This window comes from Mauremys mutica, chromosome 3, assembly GCF_020497125.1.
Source record: "Mauremys mutica isolate MM-2020 ecotype Southern chromosome 3, ASM2049712v1, whole genome shotgun sequence".
In the NCBI taxonomy this organism is placed as follows: domain Eukaryota; kingdom Metazoa; phylum Chordata; order Testudines; family Geoemydidae; genus Mauremys; species Mauremys mutica.
The window spans coordinates 98,335,961-98,353,066 of NC_059074.1; the positions used below are offsets into that span (position 1 = coordinate 98,335,961).

At 40.0% G+C, this 17,106-nt stretch overlaps 1 protein-coding gene across 1 annotated transcript in view; it reads left to right on the plus strand.

Moving 5' to 3' along the window:
* The first annotated feature begins 2,774 nt into the window (after positions 1-2,774).
* The window catches only part of LAMA2 (laminin subunit alpha 2), a 407,250-nt gene continuing 392,918 nt past the window's right edge, over positions 2,775-17,106 (plus strand). The window contains exons 1-2 of the mRNA XM_045010304.1: positions 2,775-2,835; positions 3,227-3,553. Coding sequence (XP_044866239.1) covers positions 2,775-2,835; positions 3,227-3,553 — 388 coding nt within the window. The remainder of the gene's footprint in view (positions 2,836-3,226; positions 3,554-17,106) is intronic.

The window sequence follows — 17,106 nt, forward strand, 5'->3', positions numbered from 1 at the left end:
ATTAATTTTGTGTGCCCAACAGAGACATCTAGGGACTGACTTTTCTGAGTACTGGGATGAAGCATGCTTAGTGTAGATAGAATTTTAGGAGACTCTTGCTGGCAAACTATAAGTCTCTAATGAGCATGTGTGAATATAGATTTTTTTTTTAAATGGTGGTTCAAACTTGGCCAAATTTGGACAATTGTTAAGGCACATCCATGACACTGGGGTGACTCCCCTGCCAAATTTAATGTGCCTGCTCCAAAGCATGAAGGCACTTGTACTTTTCAATGGAAAGGATGTAAGAAATTAATATGGGAAAATTATGTTTCCCTAATCTTGTCCTGAGAAACATCTGAACTGTTTAAGATGAAAGTTTCCAAAAAACTAATCCCGAGACAGACCTCTGGCATGGAAAAGATCAGCCATATAGTTAAGCTTGGCAAAGTTATAAATAACTACAAATAGGATCTTATAATGGAACTCTTAATTATAAGCAGTGCTAACATCTTCACCTATAGTAAGAAGGGTTTTGCCAAAGTATTACTACTCAGTAAACTTGTGTGTAGGTTTGTTGGTGTAAGATTGCTCTTGTCCTTCTTCTTTTATGGGTTTTCTTGGGGTACTCAATGGTGAAACTATGCAGAATTATAATTTTCAATCTTGAGTTTGAGGGTCTGGAAAAATTGGTATTTTAGTTTTAATAAGAGGTCTCACTACAAATAGGATAAAAAAAATAAGTTGTGTCCTTGAAATAATCCAGTCAAGTCAACTCTCCCTTTTAGATAAAATGTTTATCTCACCACAAAATTGCTGGTGATTTTATTAATTGTTCTGGTGTGTTTTAATTGAAACTTCATTACACAGTATTTTGGATGTATATTACTTTTTTGTCATTATAGTGCACCGTTCTTCAAAGTACTTAGTAATTAATAACAAAAGAGGATGTCAAACAGCATTTAAAAGGGATAAACACTTTAAAATCAGCAGGCTTGCTGGATAACTTGCACCCAAGAGTTCTAAAAGAGTTGTCTGAGTAGATTTCTGGCTTGCAGATGCTAACTTGTAATACATTTTAGAATAAAAGGGAAATTCCAGAAGGCTAGAAGAGCACTAATGTCATGGCAATATTCAAAATGGGCAAGCATTAAGACCTGGGTAATTATAGGCCAGATAGCCCAACATCAGGCCAGGGCAAAATAGTGGAAAAGCTGAAAATGAACTCAACATGAGCTCCCAGTGTGTTGCTGTAAGAAAAAGCATCACACTGCATGAATAAACATGGGAGTAATGAATAGGAGCATGGAGGTGATTTTACCTCTGAATAAGGCAGGTGAGACTGATATTAGAATACCGCATACAGTTCTAGTGTCAACATTTTTTAAAGGATATGAAGAATTGGAGAAGTATAGAAAAGAACCACAAAAATTATCTGAGGGCTGGAGAAAAGGCCGTACAGTGAGAAGCTTAAAGAGCTCAATCTGTTTAGTTTATCAATCAATCAATAAATAAATAAATAAAGATTAAGAGGTGATTTGATTAGATGAGTATGGGCTAGTCCACACTTACCATCCGGGTCGACGCGGTGAGTTCGACTTCTCGGAGTTCGAACTATCGCGTCTGATCTAGACGCGATAGTTCGAACTCCGGAAGCGCCGCGGTCGACTCCGGTACTCCACCACTGCAAACGGCGGTGGCGGAGTCGACCTTGGAGCCGCGGAGTTCGACCCCGCCGCGTCTGGACGGGTGAGTAGTTCGAATTAGGGTACTTCGAATTCAGCTACGCTATTCACGTAGCTGAATTTGCGTACCCTAATTCGAACCCCCTTTTTAGTGTGGACCAGGCCTATGAGTACCTTCACAGGAAAAAAAATTACCAGATATTAAAGGGGTTTTTAATCTAGCAGAGAAGGGAATATCAAGAACCAATGCCTGGAAGCTGGAGCCAGACAAATTCTGATCAGAAATTAGGCACACATTTTTAACAGTGAAGGTGATTACCATTGGGATAAACAACCAAGGGGAAGTGGTGGATTCTCCACCTTTTGAAGTCTTCAAATCAAGACTGGCTGCCTTTCTGGAAGGTGTGTTTTAATCAAATACAAGTTATTGGGCCCAATACATTGACTGAAATGTAAAGGCCTGTGTTATACAGGAGGTCAGACTAAATGAACTAATAGTCTCTTATGAACTTAAAATCTATGAACCCATTAAAAGTACTCAGCTAGCATTGGACTGGATTCACATTTTATTCCTTACAGGACTGGAAAATGTACAATACTCTAATGCACGGAACACTGGTGTTCTGCATGATGTGAATAGGTGTTCTGTGAAAGAATCATCATTTTAAAAAAGGGTCTTTAATTTGGCATATTTGAAGTGTAGTTTACAACTCTTTTTAGATAATAATTGGAGATATACCAATCTCCTAGAACTGGAAGGGACCTTGAAAGGTCATTGAGTCTAGCCCCCCGCCTTCACTGGCAGGGCCAATTTTTGCCCCAGATCCCTAAGTGGCCTCCTCAAGGATTGAACTCACAACCCTGGGTTTAGCAGGCCAATGCTCAAACCACTGAGCTATCCCTCCTCCCCAATGACTATAATTTAACATAAAACTCTTTTTCCAGTTATTGATAGATCTCGTATTTGAATATCATGGCGTAAAGAGAACGTGGCACAGAAGCATGTTGACGTCTACCCCTTTTGGGTACGTTTCAGTTAGTGACGTCAGACCCCTTCCGCTCGAGGCTGCGCGAACTGTAGTGGTATGCACACACCATTCTCTTTACGCCATGTTGAATATAACATATTCACTCAACACATTCAAACCTGTGGGTCTTTACCATGTGTGCGGTAAGCACAACTAAACTAGCTTCGCTCAAAACAATATAAATATTTGTGACAAACAAAATTTGACAAAAATCAGTATTTCTAAATATTGTTACTGAACCTAATCACCATCGAATTGTGGCTAAAAGAAGGAACTTTGAAACAAAAAGCAAGTTCTTCTGGTACTCCAACTGTGGCTGAAATAAATGAGCAAAATATCGAGACACTTCAAAGTGAGGATGGACAATCGCAGTCTTTTGTTGCTGAAAAATCTGTTAGTACTAGTGAGTTATCCAAGGTTATAGAATTTCTACCGAAGTATATAAAAAACAAGAAGAAGCAGGTGTTAAAAGACCGCAATGAAAGTATGATGAAAGTTATTTGTCTTTCGGTTTTACGTCTGTTGGAAATAAAGATGTTCCTGATGCGCAGTGCGTCGTGTGCAACAAAATACTAGCAAACAGTTCATTGGCTCCTGCTAAACTTCGTAGGCATTTGGAAACCAAGCATGCTGAATACAAAGACAAAGATATAAGTTTTTTCAAGAGGAATCGTGACTCACTTGGAAATTGTAAACTTTCGATGATTAAAATTGCTAAAACAGACAACAAAAGTGCAACAGAGGCATCTTATCGAGTAAGTAACTGTATAGCGCTTACCAGAGAAGCTCACACTATTGGAGAAATACTTATCAAGCCTTGCGTGAAAGATATTGTAACATGCATGTTGAGCGAGCAGTCTGGTAAAAAAAATGATTCTGTACAGTCGTCAAATAATACTGTTGCATGCCGTATTAAAGATCTTGCCGATGACAGAAAAAGAGCTCGTTTGCCGACTGAAAATTTGCCATGACTATTCATTGAAGCTAGATGAGTCCACTGATGTTTCAGGACTTGTTGTGCTACTAGTATTTGTCCAATATAGATGTTATAATATTATTGAAGAGGACCTGCTCTTATGTGAATCTCTGCAAAGCAACACAACTGGAGAAGAAATATTCAACTGCATCAACAATTTTATCAGAAAACATGAAATTAGTTGGGGAAAATGTATTGATGTATGTACTAACAGTGCTCAGGCAATGATCTGGAAGATGAAGGGAGCTGTAACCAGGGGCGGCTCTAGGAATTTGGCCACCCCAAGCAGTCATGCCTGCGGGAGGTGCACCGGAGCCGTGGGACCAGCGGACCTCCCGCAGGCATGACTGCGGAGGGTCCGCTGGTCCCGCGGCTTCAGTGGACCTCCCGCAGCTGCAGAGGGTCCGCTGGTCCCGCAGCTCCGGTGGAGCATCCGCAGGCATGCTGCGGATGCTCCACCGGAGGTCCACCCGAGCCGCGGGACCAGCGAATCGTCCGCAGTCATGCCTGCGGGAGGTCCGCTGGAGCCATGGGACCAGTGCACTCTCCGCAGTCATGCCTGCAGGAGGGCCGCTGGTCCCGCGGCTCCGGTGGACCTCCCGCAGGCATGACTGTGGAAGGTCCGCTGGACCCGCCTGCCGACCCCCGGCAAAATGCCGCCCCACGCACGCACTTGGAGCATTGGGGTCTGGAGCCGGCCCTGGCTGTAACGCAAATCATAAGTGTGGCACCAGAAAGCACTAAGAGCCATTGTGTTCTACACAGACAAACACCTGCAGTTAAACAAATACCAGCATATCTGAAAATTGTGCTCGATTAAGCAGTACAAATTATCAATTTTGTCAAATCTCGACCACTTCAATCCAGGTTATTTAAAATTTTGTCTGAGGAAATGGGTAGTCAGCACAAAGCGCTTCTTTTACATACAGAAGTGAGGTGGCTATCCAGAGGAAAAGTGCTTGTGAGGCTTTTTGAGCTTCGTAGTGAACTACTGGTGTTCTTCACTTCAGATAATTCAGGACGGAAATTTAATGACTGTCTGACAAATTCCTCACAGCTAATGAGACTTGCGTATTTTGCAGATATTTTTGCAAAATTAAATGAAATTAATCTGTCGCTGCAAGGAAAGAATGTGACCATTTTTACTACAATGGATAAAAATTCATCGTTAAAAAAGAAACTGGAATTCTGGGCATCTTCTGTAGAACAGAATAACTTCGACTGCTTCCCTACAGTACAGAATTTCTGACTGAAATAAATTCTACAGTCCATGAAGAAGTTTCCAGCACCATTTTACAGCACTTACGTGACTTGCAGGCCTCTTTATTAGAATATTTTCCTATAACTACTTATGATAATGCTTGGGTTCGAAATCAGTTTGTAATTACAGCCAAATCAGTCGGCTTTACTGCGCAGATTATGAAAGCCTAATTGACTTAATTTCTGACTCTGATTTGAAACAAAAGTTTAAGGATCTTCCGCTGAATTAATTTTGGAGCAGCCTAATAGAAGAGTACCCTAATGTAGCTAAACATGCAGTTTAAGTGCTCCTTCCTTTTGCTACAACTTATTTGTGTGAGACGGGATTTTCGTATTATATTGCAACAAAAACCAAATATAGGAATAGACTTGATGCTGCGCCTGACATGAGGATTCAACTTTCCAGCATTATTCCTAATATTAAGCAAATTTGTGATAGAAAAATGCAGAAACACTATTCCCATTAAATCCAAATGTGTATTTCTGTTTATAAAAATAGATTTTCCTAGTAAAAATCTAATTTGTTTGGTGTTTGTATATATATAAAAACAGTTTTTTAAGTAGAACACTGTTTTTAATTTTGACTCTTGCACTTGATTTTTGTACTACTTTATACGCGCTTTCCAGTTAGAAATTATTAGTTCAAGTTATTTTAAATTTGTATTTTTGCTTTGTTTTATAAAATAAAATATATTTGAGCATAAATAATGCCATTTTTTATTTGAAAACCAAATGACTACAAAATAATATTATAAGTGTTCTGTAATATGCTAGTATCAGAGGGGTAGCCATGTTAGTCTGGATCTGTAACAGCAGCAAAGAGTCCTGTGGCACCTTATAGACTAACAGACATATTGGAGCATGAGCTTTCGTGGGTGAATACCCACTTTGTCGCATGCATCCGACGAAGTGGGTATTCACCCACGAAAGCTCATGCTCCAATACATCTGTTAGTCTATAAGGTGCCACAGGACTCTTTGCTGTAATAGGCTAAAAAGTGTTCCATGGCCAAAAAAGTTTGGGAAATGCTGCTCTAATGTTCCCTTTCCAAAGAAATATTAATACACCCAAAAAGACAGCAGAGTATGAATCTGATTCAGAGTAAATGAATTAAAGCATCTGTGAATTTTTGGAGGCAGGGCTTCTTATCTTAAAATGAATTTGTAGGGTGCCTAACATAATCAGGGGCCTTGCTCCTGATTGGGGCATTTGGGCTCTACCAAATCATAGATGATGGTGCTAAATCTGTGTGATCCCTTCATTTTGAGATGATGATTTTATGTAAATCTTTCTGAAAATGGCACTTTCCTCAGGAATCAATGCAATTCACTTCTTTTGTTCTCTAGGAAAACAGAGAACACTAAAAGATGCAGTCTTTTAGTTTTTGAGCATCCTCCTGTCTAGGACAATATTTCTGACTTTTTCAGATAAATGCTCTCAGGAGTTGTTGTGGCTTGCTCATTAAGACCTCAGTCCTGCAAACAGTTGTGCCTGTAGTTAACTTTAAGTAGACCCATTGGGACTACTCGTGTTAACTAAGCATTTGTTTAAAGTGTTTACTGAATCAGAGCCCAAGGACCTGACTCTATACCATTGTCATCTTGCCCCTGACATTACTGGGAGCAGGAATAGTCCCTGAAAGACATTATTTATTGTCGAGTCCCCAAAAGTATGCGAGGTGCTGCGCAGTCCCTGCCTTTGACGAATTTACAGTCTAAAGAGACAACCCACAGAAGCCAGGATGGTGGAAAGGGGAGAAATACATTAGTGAAATGATTGAGATGAAGTTCTTGTTAGTTTCACTATTTTGAAAATATTAAGTCCAGCTCTTTTCTTTCCCATTCACCCCCCACTACCAATTTCCCTTTTGTTACATTGTGGCAGGAAAATCTTATTTCCTGTCCTCATAACTGTTTTTTCTCCTTCAACATGATGCACTAGGGATCAAGGGGTGAAAGAGTCTACATTAATCACAGTATCTCTACTATTCAGGGTGTTCGTAATAGAAATCTAGATGCACTTTTTTCAAGTGTGTCCTCTTACAGCTCTCCCTCTTAGGGGGAGGGATAGCTCAGTGGTTTGAGTATTGGCCTGCTGCTAAACCCAGGGTTATGAGTTCAATCCTTGAGAAGGCTACTTAGGGATCTGGGGCAAAAAATTGGTCCTGCTAGTGAAGGCAGGGGGCTGGACTCAATGACCTTTCAAGGTCCCTTCCAGTTCTAGGAGATTGGTGTATCTCCAATTATTACCTTTTTTATTACAGGGTGCTGCTATGAGCAATCTGGATGAATGGAGATATACTTAATGTAAGACATTTGCAGTGGTGCATATCAATATATTATAAAACCTTTTGGGGGTTTTAGACTAAGATCCACTTTACTCATTCATTTTTTGCTAGGAAAGACAGGACTGAATCTTAAATTGTAAGCTCCTGAGTGCAGAGGCTGTGTAAAGCTCTCTATTTGTGCAGTGCCCAGCATAATGGAGTCTGACCCTGGTCAGGGGTTGTGAGTGTTATCATAAATTAAGTTAAATTATTTGTAAATCCAACACAAATCACCCAAATAACATCAGTTAATACTGTATAACAGAAAAAGAATAATTTAGACAGCAGTACAGGTGAGGTAAACAGATTGAACACTGGAGAAGCAAGGGCATTAAAGTATGATTGTGGTGGTATTTCAGCCTTTTAGTTTCTTCTCTTTTTGAAGATGTATAATATTCATCTTTATTTCATTAATACCTATCTTCCTTTCTTGCTTAGCTTTGAGGGTTAGTAATAGAACTGTTGAAAAAACAGTTAGAAATAATTTAAAAATTCATAAACCCAGATAAGACACTTACAACTACACCTTCTGAATATTTTGTCACAGGAAACAGTCAACATTTTAAAAAAACTCAGCAATTGTCCAGACAGTCTATTACAGTATTTTAGCACAGAGAAAAGTAAATTCAGTCTTTTGTAGTATTTTTTAATTTTTCTCAGTAACAATAATTATTTCTATAAATATATATATAAATTTATATATATCTTCTTACAGATATACTGCACACAGTAAAATGAATGATTTCACATACACACACACACAAGATTATGGGATGAAGCTTCTCATCCTCATAGATCTTCTTTTCCCCAATGGCCTTTAGAGGTGAATCCTTCATAGTGTCTTTTTATTAGAAGACAATCAATTAATGCCCAAAGGGAGGAGGGCATAAAAGCATCTAAGTCTATCCATGGAGGGGAAGAAAAGCTGGAAAATGTATGCTGACATGCAAAATAGAAGAGCACTTCCCAAAATACTTTAGGGATATTTGATTGCTGAGGTGGTATAGAGATTATTTATAATCTGGTATATGAGAAACTGAGATCCTCATAGCCCAATGGAAAAAATGAAGATTTTTTTCTGAGAAAATCTGATGCTTAAAAAGATGAGGCATGAATAAAGAAATGAATGCTGACCTTTCATATTTTGTTGACTTTTGCACTGGGTTCAACATGTGTTCTGAAGTAGAATGACTAGGATGGTTTCACTTCAGTCACTGATAGACATTGCTTTGAGAAGGTAAACTATTGCACAAATTATGCAACATTGTTGACAGTCTGAGGTCTGCCTAGCATGGAAAAAATTGTCACCCATAGACTCTCTAAATTCAGTTTGTGATCACTGAGGTTCCTATCTGAGATGACATTGTTGTCGTACTTTTCTTCCCCTGTACTCATTTTGAGCCATTCAAACCAAAATAAGAGTGTTACACAAGCTCTACGGCTATGTCTACACTATGAGCTAGGGGTGTGATTCCTCTGCTTGCATACACATACTTGCACTAGCTCGTGTATAAATCATAGTGAAGCCATGGTAACATGAGTAGCAGTAGCAGAGGCACATCTTAGTTGTGACAAATACAAACCCACCTGAGCCTTGTGTATACATACTTGACATAGCTAAGCCATACCTCTGCAATCCATACCCGTGATACCATGGCTACACGGCTATTTGTAGCTGGGCTAGCTTGAAGAGAACTACTACGTGTATTTGAACAGGGGATTCACACCCTTCATAGTGTAAATATAGCCCATAAACATACCTTTAGTTAAACTAATGCAAGTTTGTGTGTAGACAAGGCCTTATTTCTTGATATACAGTATATGGACAGAACTTTGCAATCCTTATTGAGGCAAAACTCTCAATGCACATAAGCTGACACAAATTAGAGACACTTTAGTATTTCTGATGGAGCGGTTACAGGTTTATTCTATGATGCCCACATTTTTAGAATAACAATTTATGGATAGCTGAAAACTGCTACCCAAGCATCAGAAAGTTGTGTGCTGGGATCCTAAATTAACCATGGCTGGTAAAAAAACATGCCTGTGACTCTGCCCCAGTGTTAATGCGTTCGGTATCCACTTCCCAGTGCTCAACAGTTCAGCTGGGTTCAGGACTCAGTATTTCTCTACTCCATGTTCTTTTTGCATCTTGCCCTGGCTAGGAGATAAAGCCCACACACAGGAAGGAACATGGCCAGACATTAGCTGAGCTGCGGCTTGAAGATTATTTTCTTTCTCTACAGGCGTTTTGTTATGATTCATAAATAAAGGAAGAAAAAAATTGTATGATGCTGGCTAGAAGTTGGGTCAAATTCATCATTGGTGCAACTTAGCTGGTGTTCTAGTTGTTACATCTGGCTTATTGTGCTTATATAATCTCGTCTCTTAATCCGTCTGTCTGTACTACACAGGAATCTTTCATTAAGGCCCTGATTCAGCAGCACACTTAAGTATATGCTTCTGAATAACTGAAAACAGCTGCCTAAGCATTAGAAAGTGAACCTTGTATGATGTGATCCTTAATTATATCTGTCTGTCAGAAGACATGTTAGTGGCTCTACCCCAGTGATTAAGACCCACTGAAATCATTGTAATTTAGGCTTGTATTTGAAGTTAAGCATATACTTAAGTGCTTTGCTGAAATGAGGCCTAATTTACTGGTGCAATTTTTTAAAAAGCATTTGAAAAGCTTGCTAATGGTAGCTAAACACATTAGAGCCGCTATTCATGCATTAGTTATTCATTGTGATAATGTTATTACTGTACTTAGTCCTGCCTGGAGTGCAGGGGACAGGACTAGATGATCTATCGAGGTCCCTTCCAGTCCTACACGTTTATGATTATATGTAATTTATTATATTTATTTTTCTTATTAATGTTTATTTTTATTAATGATGTTTATTATTGTAGAGACTAAGGTCCAGTCAAGAATGAGGCCCCATTGTGTTAGATGCTGTACAAACACAATTAAATAGACAAGATAAGACCAAGGGTTGGGGAAGAGGCAGAACCCACAAGCTGAGTGAACAGTGTGATGGCAGCAAACACCATGTTAGTGCTATGATTTTTTTTTGGTGGTGGGGAGGGGTTAGGAGGGGATAAATTAAATGGAAAGAAAATAAGGGAGAGGGAATATGGAAGGGAAGGGGATGTGGAGCAGGGAAGAAGAAGATAATAGGGGCAGATGTGAAGTGAGGCTAAGGAGAATGGAGGGAGGGAGAGAGTGGAAGGTTTGGAACGAGCAGCCAGGCAGCACAGGGCAGAAAAGGTCCTGTCAAAATGGATGTAAGCAGGATCTGAATGAACTCTCCTCTGACATCTTGTGACGCACTGGCGGGGAGGGGGGGTGAAGGGAAGACTTCAGGAGCAGACTGTGTTTGCATAGACACACCTACTCTGCCTAGGAGTGCAGCATAATGGAGCTACAAAAATGACCAGTTTTGGCTGCTTTTGGGTTACAGATCATTCTAGTATTTGAATGCAGGTATTATGGAATATTGTTAACCTTATTAAATGAGTAAAGGGCAGCAGAACTGTGCTTAGTATGCCCTGACTGATGGGATCACTCTAAACTGAACCTCACTGGCTAAGCAGGCAGTAGGAATACCAGTAGAGAGGGGGAAAGGGAAGAGAAGAGGTGCCTGTGTTCCTACTTGGTGATATGGAGTCTACCTAAAGAGTTCTAGACATCATTTGACCTGTCCTTCTTTAATGTTTAATGGCAGAGCTGTAGTAGATGCAATTAGGAGTTCATGTTTTCAGTTGGTGATTTTTAGAGCTGCCTTTACAGCTGAGCAAGTCTAGGGGCTAAGCCTCAGATCTTGTGTGAGAACAGTGAAAGGCAACGCAGAAACTGCACTGACAGTAAGGTTCCCCACTACCTGCTGAAATCACTGAAAGCTGGGTTAAGTTGTGGAATCTCGGAATGTGACATCACAGCAGCAAGCAGCACTGGCCGCTGGTGGTAGCAGAGAGATGGTGGCAGTGGCGGTAGATAGCAGTGGGAGAGAGACAGCAGTAGCTAGGAGCCAGTTGCAAAGGCGGCAGCAGCGAGGCATTGCTCAACACCCCACCTTGTGAACACACCTCTGAACTCTGGGTCACCAACTGTGAATGGGGTGCCATGGAGGGAGGGAGAGAGTGGTGGTGTGTTAATGGAAATTTGTTTGTTGGACTTTCGCACCACAAGGTGAGAAACTGAGGCAAAGGACACTGCCCAATGCACTGTGGGGTGGATGTTTGCCTATGGTCACATGCTTTTGAATCGTGGCTTTGGTGTTTTCCCAAATTAATGCTGGATCCCCTTTTCCCTTTTAATAACCTCTTACTTAGTTGTAAATTGACCCAGTGCTTGCAATAGGGGAAGTATTGCCTCTGAGAGGTGGGAGGTGGTGTTTAATTTTCCCAGTTTACTGGGTGGGGGGTTCAAATTGGTTCTATTTTCAGTTGTTAAGGGAAACCCGTAGTCAGTGAACATAGCCCTTTTTGCTGCCGACTCCATCTGGCAGAATGGTTACATGAAGAAAATTCTCTAAGGCCTGGTCTATGCTGCGGAGGGGATTGATCTAAGATACGCAACTTCAGCTATGAGAATAGCGTAGCTGAAGTCAACATATCTTAGATCAACTTAGAATCACTTACTTCGTGTCCTCATAGAGTGGGATTGATGGCTGCTGCTCCCCTGTCGACTTTGCTTTCTCCTCTCGCCGAGCTGGAGTTCAGCAATCAATGGAGAGTGATCGGGGATCGATTTATCACGTCTATGCTACACGCGATAATCGATCCCCGATAGATCGATCGCTACCCGCCGATCTGGCGGGTAGTGTAGACATACCCTAAATGTCCCAAAGTGCCCTGCTTTGCCTGTTTCAGTAGTTAATCCACCTGGTGGGATTCTAGTGGGTTCCTCCCTACAGCTTTTCCCCAAGGTCACAAGGCAGAGGGGCGGCATCCCTGTGGTGCTAGTTTGCTCATATTTTTGAGGAGGTATCTCCCCTGTGCTGTCCCAGATCCAGAGGGGTGTGGTTGGAGGATAGGTGGCGCCATCTGGGCACCATTTTACCCCCCTCACTACCAGTGCAGCAGTCTCCGCTTTGTCAGCTTCTGCAGCTGCTGTTACCAGGGGCTGGAGCTGTTGGCTGATTCTATGATTTTTACCTACTTTACCCACAAAAACAAACTTCCAATTAACGATCAATCTTCACTTTGCTATATTTTCAGTCAGACATATTTTAAGTGCCACGGACAACAGAAAAAAGTTTCTAACAGGGCATCCATATTTCAATTGCATGACATCTCTGGAGCCCTTTATAGCTTCCGCTGTCTTATGGACACTGCAAACTTTTGGGGAATTGGTAACGAGTATCCTGACTGTAAGGTTTTCTCTCCCACAGCACAGAAATAGACTGTGCAGCTATTTACAAATTTGGTTCTTTGATTAGTGGCTTCTGTATATTTGATTTTGTTCTTTAGCTAATCTCATTTGTATATAGAATTACAGGGATACTTTAAAATCAAATAAGAGACTTTAAACATTTCTGATGCTTCCCCCCTTGACTTACCACTTACTTACTGGGTACAGTACATAGAAGTTAAAGGATGGTAAACATTTGTTCACCTTGGTATTTAGCAGGAAAGCCCTACTTTTCAGATGGAATACTCTACCCATTAATATTCGTAAAAATTAAGTAAAGGTTGATATTTTCCCCTTAAGATTACCTGTACTATCTGCTCCTATCACTCTTCCTGGTGGTATTTGCAATGTTCTGAAGATCCTTTTGGTGAAAAAACTCCTCTCCATCAGCTTTAAATTATAACCACCAATTTTTGTGATCAGTCTGTTATGTGAACAGATCTCACTCAAACTCTTGTTACAGTCATTTTAAATACACATGTACCACCATGAAATTCCCTCTTGCTCTCCTCTCAAGGCTAAATGCAATCTACTCTTGAAGCCTTTCTTCATAAGAGAGACCTTCTAATCCCCAAATAAACCTTGTAACTTTTAAGAATGTGAATATCTTTTACAGTTATCACTGAGTCTTATTTTTTCATCCTTATTTGTACGTGTGCTGGAGAAGTATTATTTATTAAGAATGGTATTGTACCATAGAACCTTTATGGACAGAAATTCCATGCTTGAATAATAAGAGCATAGCAGTAGGAATATACTGTTGAGCACTTGACCAGGATCACTTGATGGTGATTATAAAATGCTCAGGGTGATTAGAGAGGCTACAAAAACAGAAAACCCAGTAATAATGGGAGATTTCAATTAGCCTCATATTGTACATATTGTCACCTCATAATGGGATGCAGAGCTAAAATGTCTAGACACCATTAATAATTGCTTCTTGGAGCAGCTCGTCCTGAAACCCACAAGGGGAGAGTCAATTCTGGATTTAGTTTTAAGCGGACCGCAGGATCTGGTCCAAGAGGTGAATATAGCTGAACTGCTCAGTAATAGAAACCACAATGTAATTAAATTAACTTCCTTTTGGGGGAAGGGGGATACCAAAGAAACTCACCGCAGTAGTATTTCACTTCAAAAAGGGGAACTACACAAAAATGAGGAAGCTAGTTAAATGAAAATTAAAAAGAATAGTCACAAGAGTGAAGTGCCTGCAAGCTGCATGGAAACTATTTAAAAACACCATAATAGAGGCTCAAATTAAATGTATGCTCCCAATAAAAAATAATAAGAGCGCTGAAAAAATGCCACCATGTCTAAACAGAGTAAAAGAAGCAGTTAGAGACAAAAAGGCATGCTTTAAAAACTGGAAGTCAAATCCTATTGAGCAAAATCAGAAGGAGTATAAACTCTAGCAATTCAAGTGCAAAAGTATAATCAGGAAGACTCAAAAAGAATTTAAAGAGCAAGTAGCAAAAGACACAAAAACTAACAGCATTTTTTTAAGTTCATCAGAAGCAAGAAGCCTGCTAAACAATCAGTGGGGCCACTGAATGATTGAGGTGCTGAAGGAGCACTCAAGGAAAATAAGGCCATTGTGGAGAAACTAAATGAGTTCTTTGAATCTGTCTTCAGTGCAGAGGATGTGAGGGTGGGGGATTCCCACACCTGAGCCATTCTTTATGTGACAAATCTGAAGAACTATCCCAGATTGAGGTGGCAGTTGAGGAGGTGTTGGAACAAGTTGATAAATTAAACAGTAGTAAGTCACTGGTATTCAGATGGTATACACCCAAGAGTTCTGGAGGAACTCAAATATGAAATTGCAGAACTGCTAACTGTGGTATGTAACCTATCGCTTAAATCAGCCTCTGTGCCAGATGACTGGAGGATACCTATTGTAACACCAATTTTTTAAAAAGGCTCCAGAGGTGATCCTGGCAATTACAGGCTGGTAACCCTAACTTCAGTACCCAGCAAATTGGTTGAGTAAAAAAAGTAAAGAAAAGGAATTATCAGACACATAGATGAACACGATACGTTGGGGAAGAGTCAATATGGCTTTTGTAAAAATGAAGTCATGCCTCACCTATCTATTAAAATTCTTTGAAGGAGGTCAACAAGCATGTGGACAATGCCAGTTCATTGGATATAATGTACTTGGATTTCAAGAAAGTCTTTCACAAGGTCCCATACTAAAGGCTCTTAAGCATAGTAAGCAGTGATGGGATAAGAGGGAAGGTCCTCTCATGGATTAATAACTGGTTAAAAAAAGATAGGAAACAAAGGCTTGGAATAAATGGTCAGTTTTCATAATGGAGAGAGGTAAATACCACTGTTGCCCATGGATCTGTATTGTACAACATACTCATAAATGAAGGAGGTGAACAGTGAGGTGGCTAAGTGTGCAGACAATATTGAATTACTCAAGATGGTTAAATCTAAAGCTGACTGCAAAGAGTTACAAAAAGGTCTCACAAAACTGGGTTACTGGGCAACAAAGTGGCAGGTGAAATTCAGTCTTGTAATACATATTCAAAAACAAAATCCCAACTATACATACAAAATGATGGGGTCTAAATTAGTTATCATTCAAGAAAGATCTTGGCGCCATTGTAGTTCTCTGAAAACAATTGCTAAATATGCAGCAGTAATCAAAAAAAGCTAACAGAATGTTAGGAACCTTAGGAAAGAGAGAGATAATAGGACAGAAAATATCATACTGCCTTCTATACAAATCCATCTTGAATACTGTGTGCAGATGTGGTCACCACATCTCAAAAAAGATATATTGGAATTCGAAAAAGTACAGAGAAGGGCAAAAATGACAGCTTTCATATGAGGAGAGATTAAAAAGCCTTGGACTGTTCATTTTAGAAAAGAGATGAATAAGGGATGATATGATAGAGGTCTATAAAATCATGAATGGTGTAAACAAAGTGAATAGGGAAATGTTATTTATTACTGCACAATGCAAGAACTAGGGGTCACCCAATGAAATTAATAGGCAGCAGCTTAAAAAATAACATAAGGAAGTACTTCTTCACACAATGCACAGTCAACCTGTAGAGCTCATTGCCAGAGTATGTTGTGAAGGCCAAAAGTATAACTGGGTTCAAAAAAGAATTAGATAAGTTTGTGGAGGATAGGTCCATCAATGGTTATTAGCCAAGATGGTCAGGGATGCAATCCAGGCTCTGGGTGTCCCTAAACCTCTGATTGCTAGGAGCTGGGACTGGATGACAGAGGACCGATGACTCGATAAATTGCCCTGTTCTGTTCATTGCCTCTGATGCATCTGGCACTGGTCACTGTTGGAAGACTGAATATTGGGCTAGGTGGACCATTAGTCTGATCCAGTATGGCAGTTATTAACTGGCATCTAACTTTCACTTAATGGTGGTGCACTATTTAATTAGACTGTGATTGCTGATGAAGCAGTTTATAGTCTTCACGGCTCACAAGGAAGAGTGGTGAGGAAGGGACTGGAGCTAGCAAAAGCAAGCTTGCTATCAGGCACATGATGTTTCCTCAAGCAGTCATATGATACCCTTATTCATCTCTCTGGGGTTTTTGTCCACTTTCATGTTTTTCTATTTTTTTTAGGTGACTATCCAGTCTATAATACATAGGAGACCTTGGCGTATTGTCATGTATGTTTCAGCCCCACTCTGTAAGAGACTGAGATAGGAACATTTAGCCCTTTTATGCTTAATTGTAAGTTGAACCTGAAGCTGTTGCATTCTTCACTGACTTTCCCAGCTAAACTATTGCAGGAATATTACTACAACCAACAGTGCATACTGAACAAGAATCTGGAGGTGGTCAAATTATAAAAACTATAGGCGCCTTTCACTTTCATTTCTCCCAGAGCTATGTCACAACAATGAAGCTGCAGGCTGTCTGATCCTCCTGGAGAATTGGTGTTAAAGGCAGAATGAAATGCTAGAAACTACAGATTACTAGAGGGAATGAAGTATCAGAGGGGTAGCCGTGTTAGTCCCTTTTATAGAGGGAATGAGAAAACACTAAAAAGATCTCCTGAAAAGCAAGGATCACATGGGAGGTGAACTTATTCTAAGAACACAGTGACTCTCTTCTTGCAAGAGAAAACTGTTACATGGATGCATTCCAACTTGTCTGATAGACAAGGAAGTACTTCTTCACACAATGCACAGTCAACCTGTGGAACTCATTGCCAGAGGATATTGTGAATGCCAAAAGTATAACTGGGCAGAAATAAACAAACTTGTTTTTACACAGTGTCAGAATGAGGGGCAATAATCAGATGCCATGTAAATAGCATTACCACCAGCTGTAGTATCAGTCTGCTTATTATATATGTGCTTTGTTTGAGGCATTCTTTTCAGTTTTCCTGATTTAAAAAAAAATCTTTCTTGCATCTTATGATTTGATAAGCCAATATTTCATACACCTGG